The 25,965-nt window shown below is 23.9% G+C and overlaps 7 protein-coding genes across 7 annotated transcripts; 2 read left to right on the forward strand and 5 right to left on the reverse strand. All coding sequences in view use genetic code 6, as the record gives it.

The window, feature by feature from the left end:
- Positions 1 to 1,086: 1,086 nt before the first annotated feature.
- Positions 1,087 to 3,454, reverse strand: TTHERM_00283320 (hypothetical protein; the record flags this gene model as incomplete). Its single annotated transcript, XM_001018188.2, has 2 exons — positions 2,186 to 3,454; positions 1,087 to 2,022 (listed from the first exon to the last, which is right to left on the reverse strand). The coding sequence occupies exons 1-2, from the start codon at positions 3,257 to 3,259 to the stop codon at positions 1,087 to 1,089; spliced, it is 2,010 nt and encodes a 669-aa protein (XP_001018188.2). The 5' UTR covers positions 3,260 to 3,454.
- A 1,722-nt stretch (positions 3,455 to 5,176) lies between these two features.
- TTHERM_00283330 (metallopeptidase family M24 containing protein) lies at positions 5,177 to 9,316 on the reverse strand (the record flags this gene model as incomplete). Its single annotated transcript, XM_001018189.3, has 12 exons — positions 5,177 to 5,244; positions 5,317 to 5,752; positions 5,871 to 6,163; positions 6,224 to 6,725; positions 6,799 to 7,470; positions 7,538 to 7,823; positions 7,883 to 7,959; positions 8,171 to 8,335; positions 8,476 to 8,619; positions 8,762 to 8,907; positions 8,997 to 9,168; positions 9,251 to 9,316. The coding sequence occupies 12 exons, from the start codon at positions 9,314 to 9,316 to the stop codon at positions 5,177 to 5,179; spliced, it is 3,027 nt and encodes a 1,008-aa protein (XP_001018189.2).
- A 1,497-nt stretch (positions 9,317 to 10,813) lies between these two features.
- Positions 10,814 to 11,922, reverse strand: TTHERM_00283340 (hypothetical protein; the record flags this gene model as incomplete). Its single annotated transcript, XM_001018190.1, has 2 exons — positions 10,814 to 11,319; positions 11,412 to 11,922. The coding sequence occupies 2 exons, from the start codon at positions 11,920 to 11,922 to the stop codon at positions 10,814 to 10,816; spliced, it is 1,017 nt and encodes a 338-aa protein (XP_001018190.1).
- A 973-nt stretch (positions 11,923 to 12,895) lies between these two features.
- TTHERM_00283350 (hypothetical protein) lies at positions 12,896 to 15,799 on the reverse strand (the record flags this gene model as incomplete). Its single annotated transcript, XM_001018191.1, has 3 exons — positions 12,896 to 14,113; positions 14,331 to 15,361; positions 15,442 to 15,799. 3 exons carry the CDS (start codon positions 15,797 to 15,799, stop codon positions 12,896 to 12,898), a joined length of 2,607 nt encoding a protein of 868 aa, XP_001018191.1.
- A 1,169-nt stretch (positions 15,800 to 16,968) lies between these two features.
- Positions 16,969 to 18,978, reverse strand: TTHERM_00283360 (hypothetical protein; the record flags this gene model as incomplete). The annotated part of the gene is made up of 1 exon (XM_001018192.3): positions 16,969 to 18,978. The coding sequence occupies one exon, from the start codon at positions 18,976 to 18,978 to the stop codon at positions 16,969 to 16,971; it is 2,010 nt and encodes a 669-aa protein (XP_001018192.1).
- Positions 18,979 to 20,182: 1,204 nt separating this feature from the next.
- On the forward strand, positions 20,183 to 23,025 carry TTHERM_00283370 (hypothetical protein; the record flags this gene model as incomplete). Its single annotated transcript, XM_001018193.2, has 3 exons — positions 20,183 to 20,377; positions 20,475 to 21,007; positions 21,387 to 23,025. The coding sequence occupies exons 2-3, from the start codon at positions 20,550 to 20,552 to the stop codon at positions 23,023 to 23,025; spliced, it is 2,097 nt and encodes a 698-aa protein (XP_001018193.2). The 5' UTR covers positions 20,183 to 20,377; positions 20,475 to 20,549.
- Positions 23,026 to 23,884: 859 nt separating this feature from the next.
- Positions 23,885 to 25,964, forward strand: TTHERM_00283380 (hypothetical protein). The gene is made up of 3 exons (XM_001018194.2): positions 23,885 to 24,489; positions 24,687 to 25,308; positions 25,361 to 25,964. Exons 1-3 carry the CDS (start codon positions 23,922 to 23,924, stop codon positions 25,857 to 25,859), a joined length of 1,689 nt encoding a protein of 562 aa, XP_001018194.2. The 5' UTR covers positions 23,885 to 23,921; the 3' UTR covers positions 25,860 to 25,964.
- The last annotated feature ends 1 nt before the right edge of the window (position 25,965 follows it).

Consider the following 25,965-nt stretch of genomic DNA (forward strand, 5'->3'; position numbering starts at 1 on the left):
AAGATTTTGGAAATTGATAAAAGATAATGTTTAATAAAAAATATATAATTTTTTTCTTAAACTAAGATATATCAGAAACAGAAGATTGAGAAATAAAAAAGTTGAAGAAAGAAAGAATAGATAAATATAAATTTCGACAAAGAATAGTTAAGGATTTATCAGATATTAACAAATTTAAAAATAAATAATAGAAAAAAATGTAAATTCTAACATTAAAAATTATTTTTAACTTTATACATGCTTGCTCGATTTGATATATTATGCATTTTAATTAATATATTTATTTATTAGTTAATTCAGATTAGAGAGTTTTAACAATTTACTCTTTAAAATAAAAATTATTATGTTTCTATAATTGGAAATTAAGCATATTTAGTTAATCATCATGAATATATCATTATTTGTAATTATGCTTTTTTAAAATCTATTTTAATAAATAATTTATATTTTTTTGAAAATTTAGTACTTATGAATAAAAATTTATTTATTTAAAAATTATTCATTCTTTTAGAAGAGGATATAAGGTATAAAGAATATTTTTTATTTCAAAATAAAAATAGATAAAAATTTGGTTGGATTTTTTGGGTTTTTATATTCTGTTTCTTCAAAATTAATTAGATGTTTTGCAAAGATCTAATTTTTTATTTTTTAAATTATTTAAGCAACTATAATATTCATAAAACATTAATAAAAGTGGTAAATAAATTTGATTTTAAGGTAGTCATATAGGACTTAATTTATTAAATTGCTCTGTTTGATGTATCAAAACTAACACTTAAAGCTATTTAAAAATTTTAAATTAATTTTTGTTATCTTAATAATATTCATAATAAAAATGATGAATTATTTCAGAATAGACCATATAATTATTTTAATTAAAAAGCATAAAAAGTAAGAAATTTAATCAATGAATAATAAAATTTATTTATTTATTTTTCATTAATTTTATTTTTTAACATAAAATACTATATTTAAATTGAAAATTTTCTTTATACTAAAATTATGTAAGTTAGTTAGTTAGTTAAATAGGAAGAGAATTAAGATTGAAAAGAGGAAAGATGAATATATATATGATGATATTTTAATTCAGAAATTAGAATGAATTAGCACACTACCTAGCTGGCTATCATTCAAAGTATTAGATTTTGAATTAAGTGATTATGTTTCTAATTTAAATTAGGGCTTATATTTTCGGTAGTTCTTACTTTTTAATGGGGATTAGATGATATATTTGTTTTATTGATCATTTATTTGATAATTTTAATTCTAGGAATATTATATCTTTAGCTATTCTTCTTAACTTTGTATATAAGCATTTATTTTTTATTATATTTCTGGTACTTGATGAGGTTTGTAAATATTAAATAACAAAGTATCATTTATTGTAGTGCTGTTATTTCTAGAATTTGTAGAAGCATTAGAAGTCTTCCTTGAATTGAACTATCTCTTCTATAGAGAACGAGATCTTAAAGTCACTGGTATGTTATACTGTTTAAATGATTTGTGGTTTATTTCTTGGTTAGTATTTACCTATGATTTATAAAAATTCTAAGTAGTTTATTATTGGTCTAATTAAATTGATTCATCTATGGAGACTTTATGAAAGAGTCTCATTTAATTATCGCAATAAGCTGCTCCATTTTGTTGCTAAAGATTACTGCAATGATTGCTTATAGGTCTATTTATATTTTATTTTTTGCGTGGTTATTGCTCTGTCTTTACTCTATTATGAATTGGAACTATTAAATCACTAACTAATATATTTGATTCTTCATTTTGGTTTATAATATGCTTTTATTGATCATTCTTAGAGTTTTTTTAACATAAATCAATGTTAGATTGAATTGCATGTAAATCTTTCTTTGAGTAAGTGAAATTTTTGTCAATATTGCTGTTTAATAAAACTGATTTAGCACTACTTTTTCTGGTAGACTCTTGAGTTGAGTTTTCGCTCTCTGAGTTGCTATTGAAAATAGTCTATATCTTTGAGTTGTCAAAAAGTTAGAAATCTGAATGTTTTTCCTTTAAGATAATAATTTAATTAATTAAAATGTAATCAATTTATAAATTAAATTGTAAAAGTATTTGATAGAGTAAAAAGTTTAGTAATATACTCACACTTGATTTACTGAATCAATGTTAAATAAATAAATAAATTTATTTATTTCAATTTGCTTTTTTATACCTTTTAAATAGAACTGTTTGATTTTTAGCAAATATTTTTCAATCTTATTGTCTCAGGCTTTAATAAGCACTTTTGTATTTGAAATTCTTTCTCTTCTTCTGCCAAATTCTCTTTCAATTGAGATGGGTCAATGTGTTCTATACTTTGATTAATTTATTGGCAAGATTCTGTTTCTAAGCGAGATTAATATGAGCAAGGTAGATTCTTTTCAGAAATTTACTCCAAGGAGCCTTTCCTGCTCTATGATTTACTTAGTTTTTCTTGCCTTTTCCATATGGTCCTAAAGGAAGACTTATAATCTTTGTTAGGATGTGCTGTTTCTTCAATTTAGTAGAGATTAATATTATTTACTGATAAATTTGCTTATTATCTATGCTCCTACAATTTACTGCTACAAAAATTCTATCTTGAATTTCTGCGATAGTTATATCTTGAACTTTATTCTGTCTAAACTGAATCGCATGTAAGATTTTATTCGGTATATATGCTAAATGATTTGCTTGTCTTGGACAAATGCTAATCTTGATATTAGCTATCCTAAAATTTTGCTTACTTTTTGAAAGTATTTTAACTAACACTGTCTGTATAGTAATCAAAAGGTTCTAAACCGTTCTATTAAATTATTTCTTCATACTTTTCTTCCTCTTCTTATTTCATGCCTTCAGTTACAGTGTATCTGTTAAATTTATTTCTTTAGAACTATATTTTTCTATTTTGATATGAAAGAATTTATTCTTAGTTTTTGTTCAAACTTGCTTCCTATTTTTCATCTGTAACACTCTCTTTTTTTAAGTGAAAGGCCTAAAAATGATATCTTTATAGGTTTTCACTTAAGTGAGAAAGTGTACTTTTTGCTTTAACAGGAGACTCAAAAGCTCTCTTGTTGCTTTTACTCCTTTCAGCTTACTCACTATAAAATTATAAATGATTCTTGTGGGGAGAGTCCCATCCTGAAAAGGCTGGACTCTTGACCTTTAAATTATCATCAACATAACTTTCTTCGCCATCGTCTGAATATAACTCTTACAAAGATTAAATTGCATTGGACTCTAAAACTGTTTGCTCTTACGACATTTAGCTCTTAAATTTAAATGCAAAGCTATTATGTAAAACAATTTATTGCTTCTTTTTTGATGTCTCCTATGTATACTTATTTAAAATAAATAACCTTAGTTATTGTTTTTTATATTGCGTTATTACTTATATTAATTAGTATCTTGAAAATTGCAGTAGTATTATTTGCTTTAATTAATTTACTTTTTATCCACCAATACTTTTTATGTATTTTTGAAAAGGCTCTCTTGTTAACAATTATCATTATAAACCAAAATACCTCGAATACTGGAGTATAAATATTTTTTAAATTGCAAGGACTCTATAATAATTTTGATAGCCATGAAATTTAATAGCTTTGTAATATATAAATAAATAATTATATGTGTGGTTTTCAAACTAAATAATTATTTGTATTTGATTTAATTTATGTAAAATTAGTTGATTACATGTTAAGCTAATTCAAATGTAACCTACCAAATAGTTCAAAATTATTTAAAATGTATAATTTTACTTTATAGCGCTTACTATAAATAAATGAAAGTGATTAAATTTGCTTGATTGTGTTTAAATCTTTTGCAAAAATTGATAAAATACCACAATTTTTAAAATATATAATAATCTTACAAAATTTATTTTCTAAATATTTATTAATCAATTTTTGATTCATAAGCCAACTTTGAATTGGTGGAATTTAACTTAAGAGATTGAATTAGTATTTTTCGCAGATATTGATTAAAAAAAAATTCAATTAAATATTCTCCTCAGTAAAATAGTAAATAAAAATCAAAATTAAACTTTTTACTTAATATATTATTTCATTTAAAATCATTTTAATTTTAATTTTTGCATTAACAAAAATTATATAGACAACAAGTATTTTAATTTTTTTCAATAATTTTAAAATAAATTAAAGTTTTAAAAAATAAATAGATTAAAGCCACATAAAAATATTTATTTTGTTTGAGATCACATTTTCATATAAATACTAAGTAATAAAAAATCTAAGCATAAAATAATCTTTGGCAATATAAAATTGTAAACTTATCAAAGTATTTGCTATTTGATTTAATTTTATATCAAACTTATATGTTTTTTATAAAATGATGAAATTTCTTGAATGTAACTTAAAAAAAAATATCCCTATGAAATATAATATTGAATAAGATCATAAAATTATGAGCTTTGAATCAATTATAATAAGAGTTTGTATAGAATTAATATTAATTAACACTTTTAAAGTGGCTAAACTTACTTGGCCAATAATCTAGCCTTAAGAAATATTTAGTATTCCTAAATGATCTATATCATTTAATAAAATTTTTAAACGATGGTATCATATTTGCTTCAATATATACTATCTGTTTAAGTAATATTTTTTTTATCAGTCTCAACAATGCATCTTGAAGACTAAATCTTTTGCCAAAAATATAAACTTGTCCAGTTTATTTGTGAAATTTATTATGAAAAAGTTAAATTTAGGATAAAAGCTTATGCCAAATATTAAATAGTGTTTATTTTTTTAGGAAGTCCAGTTTTTCAGGTTTAATTGTACTCTTTAAAAAAACAAATATTTTTTTATAATATTATTTTAGAATTTTTTATGCTTTAAAAGCATAAAACACTTTATTTAGTTTTGAGATACATTTAATCTAAAATAATTAGAAATTTTTTAAAAAAATCAACTTAGGATTTATTAATAGATTTTTAGCAAAACATAAAAAATATTTAGAAAAATAAATTAATCTTTGAATTTTTAAGATAGATGAAGAGAATGCGAAGAATTTAGTTACATATATTAATTACTTTTTTATATCCTAAAATTTATTTATTTATTTACAAAGTTTTAATTTATTAAACAATAGATTTACTTAAGTGAATAAAATTAATTGAGGTTAGTTGGTAAATCTAGAGTTTAATAATTATATATATTATTTTTCATCTTCTTTTTTAAGGAACAGGCTTTGTTGGTTTTACTTGTTGTTACTTTCTTCTCTCTTCTTCCTCTGTATTATTAAAAATAAATTAGATTATTCTTAAATTTATCAATTATTGATAAAAATTAATTAATTAATTACTTCTAGCGTTTTCTTCAAGATCGCTCCAGCTTTAGCCTTCTTCACTGAGATCTTCATCTCCTTCAAAATCACTCGCACTTTCTTCATCATCGAAATCCTCATCACTTTCAGAAATCTCTTCACTTTCTTCTTCCTCTTCGTCTTGTTCTACTGAGAAATCTTCATCACCCTCATCAGGATCTTCATCTTCTCCTTCATCTTCACCCAAAATAATATTCCAACCTCCATCTTCAATGAAGCCACCAATATCTTAGCGAATGGTCTTTAAGATATTAGCCCAAGAGAAACTCTTTGTAGATTCAAAATACAATATATTTTAGCTGTTTAACCAATTTTTAACTATTTCTGCCTTATCAATAGGAATAGAGGCAATTCTTGTAACTTGTTTTTCATAATCCTTGAAAATAAAGACAAGATCAAAGTTTTTAAGTCTTCCCTAAATTAGTTAAATAAAAATGTGTTAGTAAGTAAGTAAGTAAGTAAGTAAATAAATAAATATTCAGTTTATATAAATTTTTTGATTGATTAAATAGAATTTTTTTTAATTTATTTACGATCATTCTTTCGAAGCATGCTAATTCTACTTCTTCTAAGGACATGATAAAGAAGGGGAATTCAATGATGTTCATAAGGGTATTTTATGTAGGTTAAAGGAGGCAAGTAGATCTACTTGGTGAACCGTAGAAACCGAGATTGGCATATGGAACTTCAAACTTAATTTTATCTCCAAGCTAGTTTTCAACTTCTTTGTAGAAGGCTTCGAAGTCCTTATTTAATTTCTTTCTACGAGCTTTTTCCATTTATTCTTCTTCTATTTCATCGTAGTCATGACCTCTTCTTCTGTTATCTTTATTAATTTAATTTAAATTTTATTAATAAACATTAAAAAAATGTTAAATTCTCTTACTTAAATCCTCTGGGGGAAGACCAGCTTCTGTATAAAATTGTACATCCCAAACTTTCTTTTTGCCTATCATAATAGGATTCTTGAGATTGAAATGTATGGCAACAATCATTTCGTTATCGCAAGGTTAGAAGATGGCATGTTTTATATTTTTAAAGATGACATCAACTTTTTCATTTTTAGTTGTCATATATCTGAAACCATTTAAGTGCAATTCCAACATACCATTTACTTTTTATTTAGAAATAGCAGGACGTACTTTTAAATTTCTTAAAGCAGGTCTCTTTGTGTTACGTAATTGTAATTTGTCTTGCTCTACTAATTCGTCTTTATTTTTAGCTTCTTGATCAGTTTGTTTAACTTTAGCTTGCAAGTCTTTGATTTTCTTAATTGTTTCCAACATATTTTTAGCGTTCTTTGAACGGAAAGTGAGTTCTTTAATAAAGACAATTTAGCCATCAATCTTAGGGAAAGTAATATTGGCTAAATTGCTGCCACTACCAGGCTAATTATTTTTTAAAAGTAAATAATATTAATAAATTATTTGAAAATGAGTAAAAATTAATATATTTATTTACATTGTGGAAGTTAAGACGTAATGTGTGAGTCTTTCCTTCGTCGTTTTTAGAGTAGTTTTTAATTAAGGAAATGTGGAAGGGAACTAGTTCACCATTTACAGGAAGTAAGATTGCATTATGAGCAGCATCAATATGAATTTAATTTTTCTTATATTCTTTGGGAATATCTTGAGGTCCACCATAACACTAGACCTTATCTAACTCAAGAGCTCTGGAATTGATCTTATTTGATAAGAATCCATTGTTATTATATCTTTCTTGTAATTCTTTTAATTTGACTTCTCTCAATTCAAGTTAGTGTTTTTGTCTTTCTTTTTCTGAAACAATAGTTGTATTTTTGTGATAGGCATTTCTTGTTCTGCGTCCATCTTAAATAATGTTTTCCTTTTCTAAATCATCTTCTTCCTCTTCTTATTCTTCATCTTGACCCTCATCTTAAATGCTGTAAGAAATGTCTTCATATTTCTTAGAAACTTTGAATGTCATGACAGCATTGGGTGTGTTTTACTTTCTAATTGCAACAGTGTCAGAAATTTGTATGGCATAAGCTTTCTCCTTTTCACTTTGCAAGTTGTCAAAACCAACAACAACATTGAAGACCATACCTTCTTCAACTTCTTTTTCGTTTTTAGCATTAATGTACAAGTTAGATTCTCTAAATTCTAAACCAATCTATTATCATACAATATAAAAATTTAAATTACTTGCTAAAGCACTCAAATTGTAAATAAATTATTACACCAAATCCAAAATTAGCTGGGATCTTATCCTTCAATTGAGGTACTTTCTCATTAATGAAATTAACTGCATTTTCATAAACAGTTTTGAGCTTAATACCAGGCTTAAGTTAGACAGCGATCTAGTTTTAGAGCTCATAAACTCTCTAATAAATCTTCTTTTAGTCGTTTGTTGGGTCAATGAAAAGGGTACGAACAATATTAGCATGATATTCCATATATTTAGTACCTACTGAAACAATAATTGTGTCATAAGAAAGAATATCTTCATTAGATTAAGCATTTGGTCTATTGATATTTTAATGAGTATTTTATTTAATTTTTTAAATGGATAAGTAGTTATTTACTTTAAATCATATTTGCCGCCAGATTAGACAATTGGGACATAAGCCAAATCAAGATTGTCACTCTCACCTCCAATTTCCTATAAATTTAAATTTTAAATTTAATAACTTAATGCTATTCATAATTTCAAATGATTATATTGCTGCTGTTTGCTATAAGTTCCTAATGAAACTTCGTTTTATTTTATTTAAATTATCATGCACTTAAATGAAAATTTTGATAATCAATGCTTTTTTGAATGAACTTTGCTTTATATTGCTTTTACTTAAATAATGTTAAATATTTTTTACTTCTGAGATCTTTTTAAGTTCTTTTTCATTTTCAATCAATCCTTCAATCATAGTAGCAATTTGACTGTGAGTCTTTTTACCTTCATCTTCAATGATTGTTTCAATTTCTTTTATCAATTTAGACTCTAAATAGACACTAACTTTAGCAGCTTTTCCAATGTAAGACTGTTTTAGTTATGGATAGAAAGTTTAATAAAATAATGAAATCAAAATAAACAAATTATGTCAAAAGAAAAGCTTCTAAAACTCTTTCAGATAATTATCTTAAAAAATTGTATTCTAAATTTAAATATCAAATAAATTACTATTTCATTTTGATCTTTTACAGAGAGACAATCTTATACAAATACACTGCAATCAGCAAATTTATATTAATTTTTGTCTTTAATAAATGAGTCATACTCAGTCATAAAAGGGCCAACTTGCTATTCTTTAGCTAGAGTTCCAATCTTTAATAAATTGTTAAAATTTGATAAAATTTATTTTAATTGCTTAAAATTCTTTCAGATTCATCCCTGCCTGTGTCTGCATAATTACAGTTGAGACACAAAATGAGTCTAAATTCAATTTAAATATAATATTTGAATTTACATTGAAGCTAGATTTGTTCAAATCTTTGTCAAGAATTTCAAATAATTATTAAAGTTGATTGGAATTGTTTGCTTAGTCTTTTTCGATGAAAACTAAATTGTATTCTTTTGCTTCTGCGTGTTCCTAGACAGATTTTAACATGTTTACTTTTTTATAATTGAAATAATTTAGCTAATTGTTGGCATTATCAAGCACAAATTTAATGCATGAAATTATTCTAGAAATGCAAAATTACTTTTCTTGTTACCACCAATAATGGCAAAAGTCTTTTTAGTGATCAAAAGGATAGTGTCAATGAAGTCGAAACCAAAATACCACATAGAAATGGCAGAAGTTTTGATTTTATTTCCACCTTGATCTTTACCATTTTTAATAATAAAAGCATCGATATTGGCGTATTGAGGTTGCTAGAATATAAAATGAAAAGTTAGTGAATGGAAACCAGCAATTAAAAATATAAAAAAATGCTAACAAAGTATATCTAATTACCTTATTCCAAACACTCAATAGCTGCTTATGGTGTTGATAAAAGATATCAGCTTTAACTTTGCTCATTTTTCTGAAAGATTTACTTTTTCAATTTAACCTTTTTTTAAATTTATTAATTATTATATAAATTAAGTAAGAAATGAGATTTTTAAGTCTGTCTTGATAGACATCAATAAAGAGAGCGCTATTTTATTGCTCTATCTGTAGTCGGCTCGCTAATGTTATCTTAAAATAGACAAGGAAAAATGTATTACTTTGTAGAGCCTTATAAAACTTGATAAGAACGCAAGTTGTTTGTTTCTTTATTTCTTTCTGAAAATATATCAAAAAGTTTATTTGCTTTGATATTATTATAAATATGAATATCTTTAAGTTAGTATTTATCTTTGTATTTGATTTTTAATTGGATTCTTGCTAATTTTTGCACAATATAAAAGTGTTATCAATATACTATTTATTATTAATTAAGTCTGTCTGTATTTATTTCGCAAATATTATGTTTGTTAGTTAGTTAATTAGTTTATTATTCGCTGAAAAATTTGATACAAATTATTTATTTTTTAAATTTATATATTTCTTTTAGGAATTTACAAGAATCTTTTGAAATTTTAGCGCCTAAATTGAATAACTAAGAAATTCCCTCTCTTTTAATCTCTACTTGATTGGTATTTAATCAATTAAAATCTTTACATTTTAAATTCAACTTTCAAAGAATAAAGCAGTCTTTTTAAAATAATTCTTTATTAGTAGAAAAATTAATTTAAAAATATTTGAAATTTATTTAATTTTAAATATCAAGGTATATTTAATTTCTTGTAATTTTTTTATATAAAATTATAATCAATTAATCAGACCTATTAGTCCTAATTAATAAAAAATTACCAAGATAACGAATGTTAATTTATTATGAAATACAGTAAATAACTAACTAATATTTTTTATTGTTTTTAAAACCTTAACTCGAAAGAAATTAATAAATTGAAAAAATTAAAATATTTTTTCCTTAAATCATTATTTATATGAATTTAGTAAATTATTAATTGCTAAATAAATTTATTTATTTTATAGAAAACTGTGTCTAAAAAGCTAGATTGACAATCAATTTGTTGTTGCACAAAATATATTTGCTATTAAATTGAAAATTAATTTGAATATTTAACTGCAATAAAATAATCTTTTTTAATTTTATTACGTTTAATAAAATCAGTTCTATATTATAATATTTTGCTTTAATAAAAAATAAAAAAGTGATTAATATTAAATTATTCTTAAATTTAAACAATTTTTTACTCAGATCTTTAACTAGAATTTTTATGTTTCAAATTATAATCTTTTCAAAATTTTAACTTATTTATTATAAATTTAATCATGAGTGTTTTACTGTAAATTTATTGAGCATATAATTATATTAAGAAGGGTTAAAATATTAAATGAAATAAATATAATAAAATACAATATATTTTTTGTTATTAATAATCTAATAATTAAAATATTTAACTTTCTAATATTTTTTTAAGTATTAAATTAATTATTTCAACTAATTAAGAAGTTTTTTATTTTAATTCATTTATCAAGTTCTGATTTTATTTCCTCAAATATTTAATCTAATTTATCCATTTTCATGTGTTAATTATGAACAACTGTACGACCAAACAGAATTTTCATGTCTCTCTCTTAGTATATTCTGTATTTAATTAATAACTATATGAGGGCTTGTTTTATATATTCATAATCACTTTCTTTTACTCCCTTGGCTTTAGGGATCTCATCTACAAAATCTACTTCGATAATACCACTTTGTTTCATTTATATTTCTTTTTTATATTATTCGTATTATTCTTTAGTAATAGTCTTAGCCGTTTGAGGTCTCTTGCTCTTATCAATTACAGGTTTGGGGGGCTCTTTTTTTCCATCAGTTTTTTTCATATAGCTACTGGATCTTTCAACAGGCTTTGCTGATTGAGGACGAAAGCTAAATTCTTAATAAACCTAATCCTAACCTCCTTCAGGTTATAGCTTTTCTTTTTTTTCCTTTTTCGGGTAAAGTCTGCTGAGATCGATTTAATTTGCTATGTTATAAAAATTAAATTGAATTTAATCTAAATAAGTTTTTCAATATTTTATAAAAAATCCTATCAACTAATTTGCATAATTTATTTACCTGTCTTTTAAGGCTTAAGTATTTACTTTAATAAATAATTATTAGTTTTTGGCTAGGGATCAGAGCTTAATAGGTATGTAGGATGAGCAAGTGGGTCGTTAGGATTCTTTTTGCGTTCTTACATAGAACCTATTCCTTATATTCTTTTTTATTATGCTCTTAGGTTAAGCTCATGTTCTTTTTCTTAAAATTTTTATGCTTTATTTTTCTTTCCCCAAAATGATTTGAATTTAGTTGTTTCTGGTTCTTTTGAGTCAATTAACGGTTTTGAAGCTCCCACAACTGCACTGAATGTTTTATAAACATTTCCATATTCTAATAATTTTTTATATTTCAAAGGAGGTTTATCCTTTTTATTTGCATCAACATGCGGTTTTGGTGGCTTTTTTGTATCTAATGTTGGCTTAATTTTTAAAAGTGCTGTTTGATGACTATACATCCTGTTTATCATTTATTCTCTTCCACCAACATTGTTAGGATCCAACTGATCTAGTGGGCTCAATTTTTACATTTTTTTTTTGGTTAATTTTGCTCTTTATTATTGATTTCAACTAAAAAACTTGCTTGATTTAAAATATTCAACTGAATTTAAATACTCAAATACAAATTAATTCTTTTTAGATTAAAAAATAATTAAAAGAATTGCTTTGAATTTTATAATGTATTTTTCACTGAAGAAATTCAAAGAATAGCAACCATAAAAACTTTATAAAACTGATATTGCTAGCTATTTTTAAAAAAGATAAATAATTCTAAATCAAATTAATACTTTTATTAAAAAAATAATTATAAAGTATAAAAAATATTCCTTTTTTGGATAACATAATGAATAGATAATTATGAACTTGTAAGATTGCTTAAATTGTGATGAGCATTTCTAAGTAATTGAAATTTAATAAAAAAATTAAAACATTAACAAAAGTTGTAAAAATATTCAAAGAGAATAATAAATTAGTTGAATTTTATTTCAAAAACAGTAAAATTTTTCAAAAATGAATATAATTAGCTTTTAATTATTTGAAGCAAGAACTTCTTTAATTAAAACGAAAATTTATTTTTATTTGAATTCTTTTTTAAAAACTAAACTAAAATTATTTTTATAGATTCGAAAATGCTGTTCACAATAAATTGAAGTATTTGTTAATAATGAATAAAAATTAAATATTTAAAATTGAAATGAAATAAATGAAAATTTTTACATAAGAATTGCAATCAAACTTCTAAGACTAAATGGATAAAAATCTAAACTATCCATATATTAAATTAAAAATTATAATTAGTAAAGAATTTAATTTAAATTTATTGTTTGAATAAAAATATTTAGAATTTTTATTACAATTATTTTATATAAACAAAATAATAAATTTATCTATATACAAATAAGCTAGCTATATTTATTTAATATCAACTAAAAATTAGTTTGTATTAAAATTATTTAATTATAATTATAAATATTAATTAAGAGGTAGTTTGTTTTAAAGATTTCATGTAAAAGAGTTGTTAATTGCTTTTTAGGCTTATATTTGCAGTCCTTTTAGTTCTTCGTTTCTACTGTTCACTTTTTTCATGAAGGTTCTATTACTATTTTTAAATAGCTTTGGTAATTTACTCTTATTTGAGAGTTGTTAAATCTAATTAGCTGAACTATTAATATTACTGCTTTGTGGTTTTGGAGGTAATACTAACTTGCTTGAGCTATTATTTCTGCTAGGACCACTTCCTTAAACACAAATTTAAGGATTATTACCAATTAAAAGGCATTAAGGGTTATTCATTTAGCTAATTTAGCTATTTCCTTAAATAATCCTTTTTTAAATTGCATTAAAATAGTTTTGAGAAGTGACAGGTTACTGAGAATAATTCTAAACTGCTGATGGAATATTACTCACATTTAAGTTATTTTAGTTAGTGTAGATAACTAAAGTTGATAATCCACCTTGAGTTTAGACAGGGATATTCCTTTTGTCTAGAGAGCTTGAATTTTAAGATAATAATTATTATGAATTCTAGCTCAGAGATTTGGTACAACTTAAATCATTTTTATTTGTTTTATCAGAAAGATTTTAGTTAACCAAAAATTTCTAATTATAATTGTTTCTAGATAGAGATTGACTAAATTAAATTGGAGTTAGTGGAATGTGATTAGGTTGATAGAAGATATTATTGCCATTTCCTTGAATGTTATAGGGATTCAAGTCATTATCTAATCCACTTAATCTAGATTAAAAACTCTTTTTTTCATGTTAAATATCACTTAAATGGGGGAAAACTCTAGAATTTATATCTAAATCCTTTTATTTATTGTAGGAATTTAATTACATTGAATTAGGTGTATTGTTAACATTTGTTTTAGATTACTAATTGGATATTATTTCTTTATCCTTTTCGACTGTGCTGTTATTTTTATTTATTTGTATACTTTTTGATATTTATTTTAGTGAAGGCTAATGCCTTGATAGCTATTATCCATTGTACATAGTCTAGTTATTAGTGCTATTACAACTTCCTTAATTTAATAACATATTTATATTGTTTTAGCTTGAGAGAGTATTTTAGTAACTTAAGAAATGATGTTATTAACTAGTAGCACCATTTATGCTTTTTGATCTTCTATTTTCACTTTCTGGATGCATAAAATCAACTTTCTTCTTTATTTAGTAGCTATTAATAACTGGGCTTGAGATCTTTTCTGCATGATTAGACTAAATAATATTTAAAAAAAATTTAAAACACTATTTTACTTATTTTTGTAAAAATTTTATCATGTACATAAAAATAATATTAAAATAATTTTATTATAAGGAATGAGCTTTAAGTAAAATTTAAATTATATTTCCCTCTTTTTTAAAAAAAATTAAATTTTATTAAATATTTTTTTTTGAAAAAAAGAGGGATGATATTATAAATATTTTTATTTACATTTTATGAAGGTGCTGCTTCTGTAATAGATGTGTTATTAATTACATCAGGATTTGTATTACAGCTATTTTTATTCTATTAAGGGTTTGATACAAAACTCTTATCATATTTTTCTGTATCAGCTACTCTTATTACCTAATTTTTCTTCTTTTTTGATATTTCATCAACTACTTGTGAATAACTTTCAATTCTACTACGAAGGTAAGGTTAATTCAACTAATTTTGAACACATTCAATTTCTTAAGTAGATGATGATGTATTTAAATATGTAGTGTTATTCGTTTATTAACTGCAAACTGTGACTCTCTCTTCTTAACTTTTTTCTGGTACTGCAACAGTATGAGTATTGTTGTTGTTACTACAAATATTTATAGAGTAGTCCTCATTAAATTTCATTTTCAATGATTTTTCATTGCTTGTAACTTTTAATAATTGCTAAACATTTTTATAATCTGGATTGAATTATTCCTTAGGAGTTTAAATATTAATGTTTCCTAAATATCTACTTTGACTCTAAATATTTAGACTATCAATTTTTTGTTTTAATACTAACCCTTTCTTTTCAATTTGCTGCTTGAGTAAATTTGAATTTAGTGGTTTTACATAACCTGTAGCATTATTATTTAAGCTTTCAGAATTGTTGCGAGCCTTTTCAGGAGATTATAAATCTTCTTATAGCTTTTTTAAATCTTAAACAATATTTGAGAATCCTTTATTCGCACCATTTTACAAGAATACCTTTTCTTTTTCAAAGATATTTTCTTTGTCTGTTTCAATGAGAGATTCTTTCATGTTCTAAAGCTAAGTTGCTTTTTTTTCATAATTATTAATATTGTTGCACAAGTTTTGTAGAACATTTTTAAATGGATTGTTGTTATGTGAAACATTTTAGATTTATGCTTTCTCTTTTTTGATTAAATTTGCTCTTTTATTTATAACCACGGCCTTTTCTTTCAAAACTCTTTAGCTTGCAGGGTTGGAGTTAATATCTTCATTAGTGTTCCATCCATGGATTCCTCTGAAGGTCTCATCTTTTTAATAAAGAATATTTATTAAGAGTTCAATATTATAATTGATATTAAAGAATTATATTGTAAAACAATTCAATTACCTAACATATTTTATGAAAAATCATCATAGTCATTAAAATCTGATAATCTTTTCAAAGCGCTAAGAGCATTTAATTCTTTTAAGGATGCCTATTTTTGAAAATTAGGCTGGATATTCTCTTTTTCAGAATTAGCTAATTCATTTTTATTTTTGTTGTTTTCATTGGAAATTTATTTAGGCAGTGTTTAATTGTTTATATTCTACTATAAATTTTTTGATGTTATTGTTTTTGATCTTCTTTTAACTGAATCTACCTTTTTAGTGATGTTTGGGCGGGAAGTATTAGTCGATGATTTTGCTGCTGATGAGGCTGAGTTATCCCTCTGCTAGAGAGACCTGTTTGACTCAGAATTTTACATATTAAATTATTTAAATATTAGAAAAACCTAAGATTGGCGTTGAAGAATAACAAGTATCCTTTTTCTCCTTATTTATTGAGTGGTTTTTATGAACTTTTGTAATCAAATTCAAAATTAATAAAGATAGATAGATATTAATTTGAAATGTAAGAGTTGTTAAAAACTGGGTATTTGATTTATAAAACAAAAAAATAGATAAAGATAATTTATTTCAAATTGAATTTAATAAATGTTATTTTATTAGAATTATAACAAAATTATTATTTTCATGTATAAAATTCGTTTTTTCCAAATAATTTTTGTATTTCAAATGCAAAATAAATTTCCAATAACATCATTTTTTCAAACACATAAATTAATTAATTTAATGATAAAAAAGTATTTCAGTATTGTATGACTGTGTGAGTTAGGTGATTTTTATGAATAATGAGCAAGTCAAAAATCAATTCTCATTCTAACTTCACTCATTAGGTTAACATTATTGAAAGATTTATTTTTTGAGTAGTTTATATAATACTTAAGGGAATAGCAAACTTTTTGAAATAATTTTAATATTAAATGAATTTAATTCACTATACATTAAAATCGATTTAAAACTTTTTAAAATTTTTCATTCATTTTTTAAGAGTAATTAAAAATTAAACTTTAAAGCTTTGTAATTTAAAAAATATTAGAAATTTTTTTATATAAAATTACTAAAAAGTTTAAAATATATTATCCTTATATTAAAGGAATTTATAATATATTATCAAAATATTTAAAAAAATATTTTATGTATTGGTTTGGTTTAGCAACAAATATTAATTAATTAATACTTGAAAAATTAATAACTATTTTTGATTGAGATATCAATTTCAATTTATTAGTTTATTCTTTAATATCTATCTAACAGTTTATGTAAATAATTTAAGAAAAATGATTAGTAAAATATTTTTTTATATAGTCTTAACTATACTTATTGATATATTTTTAATTGATCTGATTCAATATTTGCAATTTTTTTAATTTAAAGTTTATTGATTTGAATTTTTAATTAAGAACCACAATAAATATTTATATAAGAGTAAATAAATATATTAACATATATTTAAAAAAAATCAAAATATTTTTGAATTTATTTATAATTTTTACATATTAATGTTATTTAAAAATTTATTTAAACCAAATTCTCATAAATTTTGTTTGTTTAAGGTGCTTTTTAGTTTGTTTAAATTTTATTTTATAAAGGAATCAAACTACTCTTTTTCTATTTTATCATTTTATAATTACTAATCCATTTAGTTTTTTTAACTCATTGTCATCGAATCCTCATTTATATATGGATTAGACTCAAATGGACTATAGCTAAAATCTTGGTTAGAACTTAATTAAATAGAATGCTTTTTATTATTATTTTAGGGTGTTTCTTTTTGGTTTGATCTTATTGATGTAAACTTAGTGCTATTAGAATTATATTTGTTACTTGAATTATATTAATTCTTTTTGGATTCACTTAGATTAGAGAAATCATTTGAAACTTAGATGTTTGCATTAAAGTTACTAGTGCTTACTTTTTTAGCACTAATATTTTGAGAAGAATTTAAATTAGCATTAAATTTATTTTGCTATTTATTGGAGCTGGTTACAACTTGGGTAAATGTCTTATTATTTTTTTCCTTCAAAGGAGTTGCAGCAGCATTTTCTGTGAAATTTACATTGGAATCATAGTAATATTAATTATTTATACCATATTTGTTGTCAGAAACTGTAAAACTAGTATTTGCTTTTTTTGATTTTATAGAAACAGGAGAAGTAAATTAATTCCAAGTATTTTATTCATCCTTAACTTTCTGCATTCTGTAATTTGTTTGTTCACTTCTCATTTAATTAATGATTGCTGGTGATCTTATATTTTCATAAATTAATGGTTAAAATGATGGTTGGTTGTTTAATTCTAACTATTTTTTCTTTAACTATCGCTTGTCAATATCAACTTCAAGTCTAGTTAAGAAATCCCCATTTTAATTTTTTTTTTCAAAGATTTTAATTGAGTTTGGGTCTATCTAAGGGCCAACTTAAAGTTTCTTTTTTTCCTCTTACTCTTTCCTCTCCTTTTCAAGATTCATGTTAATTAAAATTTGAGCTTTATTTTGCTCAGTTTATCTTTGCCACGAACACATATCTTCATAAAATTAGTCATACGTACGTTACTAGTTTTATTTTAATATTTTCATAGAATTAGGGTTCAAAAGCGGCTTAAATGAACAATCTTAAGTTTCTAAATAGCGAACTGTAGCTTAATGTAAAATCTTGTCATATTCTTTTTTTTCTAATATCGTCTATGATCTATTTCCAATGCTTATTTTAAATTGATCAGAAATATCTTTGCATATTTGTTTTGACTTCTTAGACATTATATTTTTTTTTTGTAAGCTGTTTTCTTCTTGCTATTTTATCATACGCTTCTTTTAAAGATTTACTTATTTTTGCATCGTATAATATTAGTTTCTTTCTAAAAAGCTTTAGAAAACTTCTTCAGCTGCTATTGAGTTTTATTCTTTTATGCTTTAGTTGTTATCATCTTCTATCTCACCTTCTTGCTCTTCTTCGTCCCCCTCTTTTTCCATTTAGCTCATAGATTTGTAATGCTCAACCATTTAATGAATTCTTCTCATGATATCTTCTTCATCAACTAATTGATCTGAATTACCAGACTGATTATTCTACTAATTTTATAGATCAGTCGAGGAGTTTTCATCATTTGAATCTGCTTCATTGAAATCCAAATTAGATTTTAGATAATTTTTGATTTACCTGACAGTATCTATCTTATCTTAAGTCAGCGACTAGTTATTGCTTTCCACGTTTTTATTGAATTAACCAGTGCTTATAATGTTACTTTCATCGCAATTATTTTGTAAGGAAACTGCGTTGAGATATTTCTATTTTTAGTTGTTATTGAATGTATCGTATTAATTAAAAAAATTAATGGTATTGTCATTTTCCATTTGATTTATGTGTTCAATATCTTCCTCTTTTAACTACTGCTGAATTAGCTGCATACAGCTCAGAATATTTTTAGTTTTAATGGTTGCATTTGCAGATTGGACAGAAGAGTTATTCAAAGGTCCTTAATCACTATGATAACTTAAATGATCTAACTAAGAAGTATAATCACTGCAATCAGTACCTGCAAACATTTCACTGATAAAAAATAACTAATCTAGTTTAAATTTAGCTTTTCTTTTAGTTAAACAAAAATAGTTTCTTGAAAAAATGACTAAAGATAGTCTTAATTTGTTTTATGTTTTTTAATTATTTTTGACAATAAGTAAGAATCAAAATCTAAAACTTTAGTATTAATATTTATTAATTAATTCGCGCAAAATTATAAAATAAATAAGCAAATAAGTAGCATTAATTCCTAATAAATGGTCTTTCTCAAAAATTTATAATTATCATGAGAGGTAGTGGATTCATGTGATAAATTTTATTATTAACTTTTATATTAAAAAATTGATTATTGACTACCTCATCTATCATTAATATAACAAAATCAAATTTCTAACAATTTCTCAAATTATTAGATGGCAAAATCAATCAAATTTTAATTGATTATAACAATCATTGATCAATCAATATTAAATAAGAATATTTACTTATTTTCTATTAATTTTAATATATTCTCAAGAGATTATATTCATTTGTGTTAGATTAATCAAATCATAAAGCAAATTTGCAAGAATTTATATTTTGACGCATTCTGAAGAAGAACCTCTTTTAATCTTATCAGTTTTATACAGTTATTATGAAATCTTCTTTCAATTTAATATACTGTCTATTCGTATCTATTTGCCATTTATATCTCTTCAAATCTGATTTCTTTTAGTGAAATTAAAAAATCAGAATCAATTTATTTCATTAATTAAAACTTACTCTGCAAATTTAACTCTTTTTTTTTCTCATTCTTCATTTTTGTTTAAAATCTAATAAATATTTTTAATAAACAATGAAAAAAAGGTAAGAGAAACTTAACAAATTTTCTTTTATCAAAAATGTCGAAAGTATTTTGTGATAAACATAGAGAGTATATTTTAAAAAAATAGGATTTCAAAGCTTCATCTGTACAAAAGAAAAAATAATTTAAAAAGCCATCAATAAATAAATTAATTATTTAGAGGTATGAAGAAGCTATTATAATTATCAAGAAGCAGACTGGTGTATTTGTTATCATTCAAATTATTTTTATTTTAAAAAAGTTATCTATCTTTAAATATCTAGAAAGTCATTTTAGCAGGGTAAGTTTTTTAATGCAATTTTAGGCACATTTTAGGAAAAATAAAAAAATTTTAGTGAGAAATGAAAGCAGGATGAATAAAGGAATTTGATTTTAAGTAAAACAAAGAAGCGGAATATAGAGAATCGTCATTCATAAGAAAGTATATAGACGAAATATAATTATATTCCTAGAAATAATAATCAAAAAACATAAGAGAAAGAAAGGAGATTGATTTAATACTTGATAAACAAAAAAGGAAAGTTAATAAAGAACCTAATCAAACCTGGTCCAAACTTAATAAAAACCGCCAAGTTAAAAAGGTATTTAAACTTCATAAAATATACTCAATTCTCATGTTTTAGCTTTCACACAATTTGCATGTTAACTCACCATTTATTTAAATACAACAATAAAAAGTCTAAGGAAAGGAGACCGCCGTAAAGACTTGTCCATTTACAAAATAATTTCAAAACAGATTAAAAAGAAAATAATATGGCTAGCAATAATTTTAAAATGAATCAAAACTAGATGCTAGGAGGATATCCTCTAAACACAGCAGCTGGATAAAATCAAATGATACGCCCTCTAATAAATGTCAGTAATAATTAAAATGACAGTATGTAGTGCAGCGAAGTTATCACATAAAATCTTACAAATGGCTTTATTCAAAGCTCAATTAATCAAAGCACTAACAATGATATTAGCAGCTTTGAAAGAGGCCCCGATAAAAGACAAAAGTTAAACGATGGAAATATGGGACCGAGCAATAATAATAATTTAGGGTTATAGGGAGGAAACTAGATGGGAGGTTTGCAAAACCAAAACTTTTAGGATAGAAAGAACGACAATAATTTCAATAACTTAACTACTTAAAAGGAAAATGAAAAAAAGAATACACAGAATCTTCTGAAAGAATTTGATGCCATGCAATTTCGCTATTCAAATGAAGAGTAAATAAATAAATAAATTATTTTATTTTATACCTATAAAACTAATCTTATTAAGCAATTAAAACAAACAAGTTTCTAACTATCAAAAAAAAGTTTAAAATTAGATTTAGTCTTAACTCTCTCTCTATATTTTATAAAAACATACTCGCTCATCAGAATATCAGAATGATCAACCTAAAAAGGTTCCTAATTCAACACACATAAAAAATAAAATATAATTGGCATTATGATATATAAGATATAATATTATTTTATCAGTTAGAGCATTGAGTTTATTTTTAAATAAATATAAATACAGTTGAATAACTTCAGATTGTATTAGAAAATACTAGAGATAATAATAATATCTTTTTATTTATGTTTCATTTTTAAATTATAGGTATAGCCATTAAATAAACAGATTCTGTAAAAGAATAGCTTCGGAAAAGCATGCTTAAGAAATAGCTTGCAAATTCCCTCTTTATAAAATGATACGTGCTATAATTAAAAAGTTTTTATTTAATGAGTTGGAGTTGATCTTTTTTGGCTATGTGCTGGAAGAAAGCAAGTGGAAAGTAGATGATATCGAAGTGCGTAAATAGGCCTATTTTATGAATGACTTCCTCAACATCACTGAAGTTAAGGATGTCTTAGATTATAAATCTGTTCTTCTCTATTTGATATTGATGGCATATGCAGTGAAGTTTTATCTTAACGATGAGTAGGAAATGCGTGTATTCAACTAGCACATGCATACAATTGTTAAAGACTTCTCATAACTCTTTTAGTATTGGTCAAAGATATATGGAACAACAGCTCTTAAAATTATCCCTAAGTCTCTTAACAGAGTTTACCGTAATCTTAGCAGACGTCCTAATGAGTAAAACAAAAAGTTGCATGAAGATTATAACGCTCTAGTTGATGCAATCATTTAAATATCACCTCCATATAATAATGAGAAAGGAGGAGAAGGTTCAGCAGCATAAGCTCCGTAAGAATCTGGAAAACAAAGCAAAGGTTCAGGAAAAAATAATGGTTCTTCGATGAATCTATAAGAATCAAATTAAGGATCTAATCTTACAAAAGCCTCTATGAATTTTTAATCAACTTAAAAGGATTATCTCTAGAAGATAGTAGAATAAAAGCAATAAGAAGAGTAGCGTAAATAGCAGTAATCATAGCAATAGCTCTAGCAATAATCTTAATAGCAATAGCAAGGATAAGCTAATTAGCCAATACAACCTTAGATTAGTAAAAACATAGTAAATAAGCCGATAGCAGGCAGTGGATTGGATAGTCTAGGTGGATATAATTAAACAGGATTTTCTCAAAATAACTTTTTAAATCAATAAGGCTAGAAATTTGCAGGCAATAATTCAGTTCAGCCATCATAAAACTAGTAGAATCGTGAATTAGGCGAATTCCAAAGCGATTTTATTAATCCAAGTGCCACAGGCATTTTATCATCTGATGCTTCTCAATTATAAAAGAAGGATCTCAATTTCCTCTAATTTAATAGCAATGGGAATATTAACGAAAACTTTGATTTCTTAAATATGAATGCCATGAATCCATCTAACAACAGTTATAACTTTAACAATAATTATAGTCTAAATTTAGGAATGTAAAACTATCCCTCATTCTTAGGAATTTAATCTAGCCAAGCCTAATTCGATGGAGCAAATAAAAATGTAAGCTTCAATTAAGCAAAATCAGGAGCACAAGGTATTCAGATTTAGCATATGGGTTAAGGACCCTCAACTCCAAATTTACCTGGACAATCACTAAATAGCTAAAATTTCGGACTTCAATCAAGTGGAAATTTCGAAGCTAATAATCCTAATGCCTAAGCAGGAAACGTGTCTACTAATTTAGGATAGTCTGGAGTTTTCAACACATCTAATATAGCTTTTTCTAATGGATTTATAGGATAAGGTAACAGTTCTTTTAATTCACATCCAGTTGGATTCAATTAGCTTTAATACTTTTAAAATTAAAACTTCCTCAATTAATAACAACAACAATAAAAAAAGAATTGAAATTGAAAAACTTAGCTATATATGTTTTCAACAAATAAAATAAGATACAATATAAATAAAGTAACCAACTAAATATCTATCAAACTAAATAACTATTAATGGTTGATAATTGTTAATTAATTTCTGCTATACTACCTATTTTATTTATCAATTGTTTAAATAAATGTGTTTTACTAATTTTGTTCAAAATTAATACCTAAAAAAACAGATATGAATTTAAATTACTAATATAGAATGAACAATAATAGCTTTAGTATTTATTTATGGTTCATCTGTCTATTTATTTTTCTATCTATCTATATATGTTATATCTTAATCCAGTTTCTTATATTTTTATCCATTCCTCCTATTATTTTTTATTTACTTCATTAAATCTTGTTAAATGGTTTTCTATTGTTTTTTTTATGTTTAATTTATAAAAAATTGATTCGTTGATTCATCTAAAAATATCTTCTTTCATTAGTTTTTAATTATCGTTTATTATTTAATTTTAAAAGTTCTACTTACTTACAAAACTAAACATATTAACCAATTTAATATTCAAATTTGTTTTTGTGTTGCTAAAAATTGATAAATTTTGATAAATTATAAACAAAAGTCTCATAGATTTCTGATATAATCTACTCAATTATCAGTAAATTGCTGATTAAAAATGAAGTATAATTAATACCGAAGGCTCTTTTGTTTGTTTGGCATTAATTATATCAGAAATAGAATATAAAAATGTTAATTAACTTGACTTTTCTATTAATTTCTGTTTAAATCCTATTTTGCAAAACTAAAATTATTGAATTATTTATCAAAAACTCTTGTTAATTTCCTCTTTCTTTTTCAGTAAATAATTTTTTAATAGAAGATTCTTGCTTGTCAGCTTTTTTATCAATTTTTCATATAAGATGAAAATGAGAAACTCCTAATTCATTTATTCTTTAAAGCAAAATATTTTATAAATTACAAAAACGCAAAAAAGGATGAGCTTTTTTTGCTAACCACTAGTTTATAAATTTTCATAGAACAAAAATAACAACAATAAGTAGTAAAATAGCAATTAAGCAGCTAATAAAAATATTAATTTGTAGAGTGCTCACAATTAAAATATAAAAACACTTAGTGTTAAATTTTAAGATCTGATGGAATGCATGTACAAAAGCCAGTATGAAAAAGGAATAGAAATGACTAAAAAGTATATTTAAGAAAAAGAAAGAAACTTTGGAAAGAGTTATGAAGGCTATGAAGATGATTTGCTATTATTATCGTAATTCACCTTGGAGAGTTCAGAAGAAAATGCTATTTAATAATCCATTTAGCAAGCAATTAATTCATTAGAAATATGTTTAAAAAAGAAAAACATTAAAACTGGCATCCAGTGCTATATGCACCTTTTTTCAATATGGTGGGATGCTCAAGATTTCCCTGAAATAAAAGAATTTGCTAAAAATATGAAAGATTTAGCTGAGAGTTTAGGTATTAATGTTTGTTTCTATTTTCTTTTATTTATTAAGTAGATTATTTAGTTAAACACGATAAATTTATTTATTTAAAAATAAATTTTACCATTTAAAAAATTATTTTTTTTAATTTTATCATAAATTAAAAATTTTTTTAGATAAAATAAAAATTATTCTAATTATGATAAAAAAATAATTATAATTTATTTATAGAAACATATACTGAAAACAGGTTTGAGATAATTAATACTATGAGCTAAATTTCTTAAGAAGAAGGGGATTTTTAAAATTCGATTGAACTACTTGAAGAATATGCAGGAGATTTGGAAAGGACCTTTTAAATGCTAAGATCAGAAGGAGAAAGCTTAAATGAAAAAAATGAAAGTGGACTAGACGAAGATGACCTAAAAGATGAATAAGAATTGATTTCAAGGAGATTATTTTCTTGCCTTCTAACAATTGCTAGAGTATACTAGTCCTTGGCAGACTGTGCAACTGTTGCCAGAGAATGGGAAACAGTTTAAAAATATATGGATTGCACAGATTAAATATTAACTAGTCTTTCACAAGAATATTCAGATGATAAAGGTGCTAGTTAAATAATTAAATCATTAAAAGCTAAATCATTATTATTCAAATCTAAATAACAAAGTGCTATTTATTAATATGATAAAGCTTTGGAATCATTGCAATCCTCATTAAAACTAATTCAAGAAAACCCAAACTTGTATGAATAACATAAAATCTTCTATTTTTCTGCACTAGCATTACATTATGAAGAAAGACAAGACCTATAAAACTCATTAAAATACATCAATCTTATAGATTAATAGCCGTATTTGCTTTATTTTAATAAATTTTTAATTTTATTTTACTTTTATTTTTAGCAAAAAGGGAAAGATGTCACAAATCTAAAAATGCAGAGACTCTCTATAATATTATGTGAAAGCAATTACTTACAGTAAACTAAAAAATGAAATGCTTTCATTTTAATATTTATAGAAATATTTAGAAACTTAAAATGGTAAAAGTAATAGGAACTACAATAAAATTACAAACCTGAACACCTAAGCAATTTACTATGAATCAATTAATGAATTCTAGATTGCAATAGAAAAAATGAGAGAATGTGATAAAATATCAGAAAAATACTATGGAATAAAATCAGCAATACACTAAAATACATTAATATATCTTTATAAGCTTAATCTATTGAAGATAAAATTTGAAAACTCTTTTGAAGAAAACAAGTCCTTGTTGATAGATATTAAAAATAAATCATAAGAAAGATTAAAAATTATTAAATCTAAATAATGTTATGGCCAAATTGAATAATAGTTTGAAGAGTTATTGAATGAATGCTGTACAAAAATCAATTTGTAATGAAAAATTTTTTTACAAACTTAAAAGAAAATGTAAAAAATCTATCAAAATTTAGCTAGTATCTATACCTATATATGTTTGTAATAAACTTATTCTAAATTACATTCAA

Source organism: Tetrahymena thermophila, assembly GCF_000189635.1.
Source record: "Tetrahymena thermophila SB210 genomic scaffold scf_8254600, whole genome shotgun sequence".
NCBI lineage: Eukaryota > Ciliophora > Oligohymenophorea > Hymenostomatida > Tetrahymenidae > Tetrahymena > Tetrahymena thermophila.